This window comes from Monopterus albus, unplaced genomic scaffold, assembly GCF_001952655.1.
Source record: "Monopterus albus unplaced genomic scaffold, M_albus_1.0 scaffold51.1, whole genome shotgun sequence".
NCBI classification, from domain to species: domain Eukaryota; kingdom Metazoa; phylum Chordata; class Actinopteri; order Synbranchiformes; family Synbranchidae; genus Monopterus; species Monopterus albus.
In genome coordinates, this window is record NW_018127931.1 from 694,935 (window position 1) to 696,113 (window position 1,179).

The following is a 1,179-nucleotide window of genomic DNA, read 5'->3' on the forward strand; positions in this document are numbered from 1 at the left end:
TCACACAGATGACTTTTTCCATGTTTTAAGCTTAATCAATAAGGGAGAAGGTACAGCAGACAATGAGAGTGGTTGAGTGTGTGAAGGAGAGCGTCCTGAACATGAGATATGCCTTTAGCCCTGTCATTACTCCTAAATACTATTGTAATTTAAATCTCAGATCAGTTAAACTCAGTAATATGTGTGGGGGGTTGTATTCTGCCATTATTTTCACAAACAAAAATGAATGAATTTCAGGAAACACATTTCATGAATGCAGGTACTGGGAATGTTTGACTTGTTGCACACTTTATATCAAGTTATGTGTCAGGTTAGAAATAGGTCTACATGTCCACCGATCCTACAGAATCATGAAACTGTAACAGTAAGGTCAGTCCTGCAGGGGGCAGCTGTTTTCCTTGTATAACAGGAGTTTGTTGTAGTGTATCAGGTGAAACAATGAGCTATGAAGTGTATTTGAAATGTGTTTAAAGATCAAGAATATATATTTGCATTTATAGTCATATTGCTATATCTGCACAAATATTTATAGTAATGTAAGTGAAGATTTTTCTTGTACTGCAAAATAGAATTGTTTCTATAAAGCTCATATGCATCATGATCAGCAACCCAATATTTTAGCTTTAAAAAAAAACTTAAGAAGCTGTGGCGTTTCTATTTTCAGAATACATTTCCAATGATGTCACTAAATTGTAGCAGACTAGGCTACATCCTCTCCATAAATGATCCACTCTCTCCACTCCATCGTGCTTCCAAAACATTTCTTTGCGTCATACCGACGCTTCTAGTGACGAACTGGTTCACTATACTCCTCCTGTCTTATCTTTCCTACCCACTCATCGTTAACTCTCCCATCAGGACCACGGGGATGTGACACTGATACACACAAGGCTGGAGAGCAACTTTATTCAGCCACTGTTATATTTGGGAGGGGTTTTGGCTCCACAATAAAAAGGGGCAAATTAGCTCAGAGGGTGAGTGTTTTTTGTGTGTCTCTTTTAAGCATTAAATACAACTCAGCAGCCCCGTCCTGTGTTGTATTTCCCATATGTCGCGAAAGCAGGTCGACCATGACTACAACCTCCGTAGTATGAGCAACCTGATGGGCGAGCGGTGGAAGAAAGTGAACGACGGAGGAGAGCGGAGTCTCATCAAGGCTCCGTCCAACGCCAGCATCAG

General features: G+C 40.2%; 1 protein-coding gene across 1 annotated transcript in view; it reads left to right on the forward strand.

The window, feature by feature from the left end:
* The first annotated feature begins 1,048 nt into the window (after positions 1 to 1,048).
* LOC109960998 (proton myo-inositol cotransporter-like) overlaps positions 1,049 to 1,179 on the forward strand; it is a 142,426-nt gene continuing 142,295 nt past the window's right edge. The window contains exon 1 of the mRNA XM_020601523.1: positions 1,049 to 1,161. Coding sequence (XP_020457179.1) covers positions 1,049 to 1,161 — 113 coding nt within the window. The remainder of the gene's footprint in view (positions 1,162 to 1,179) is intronic.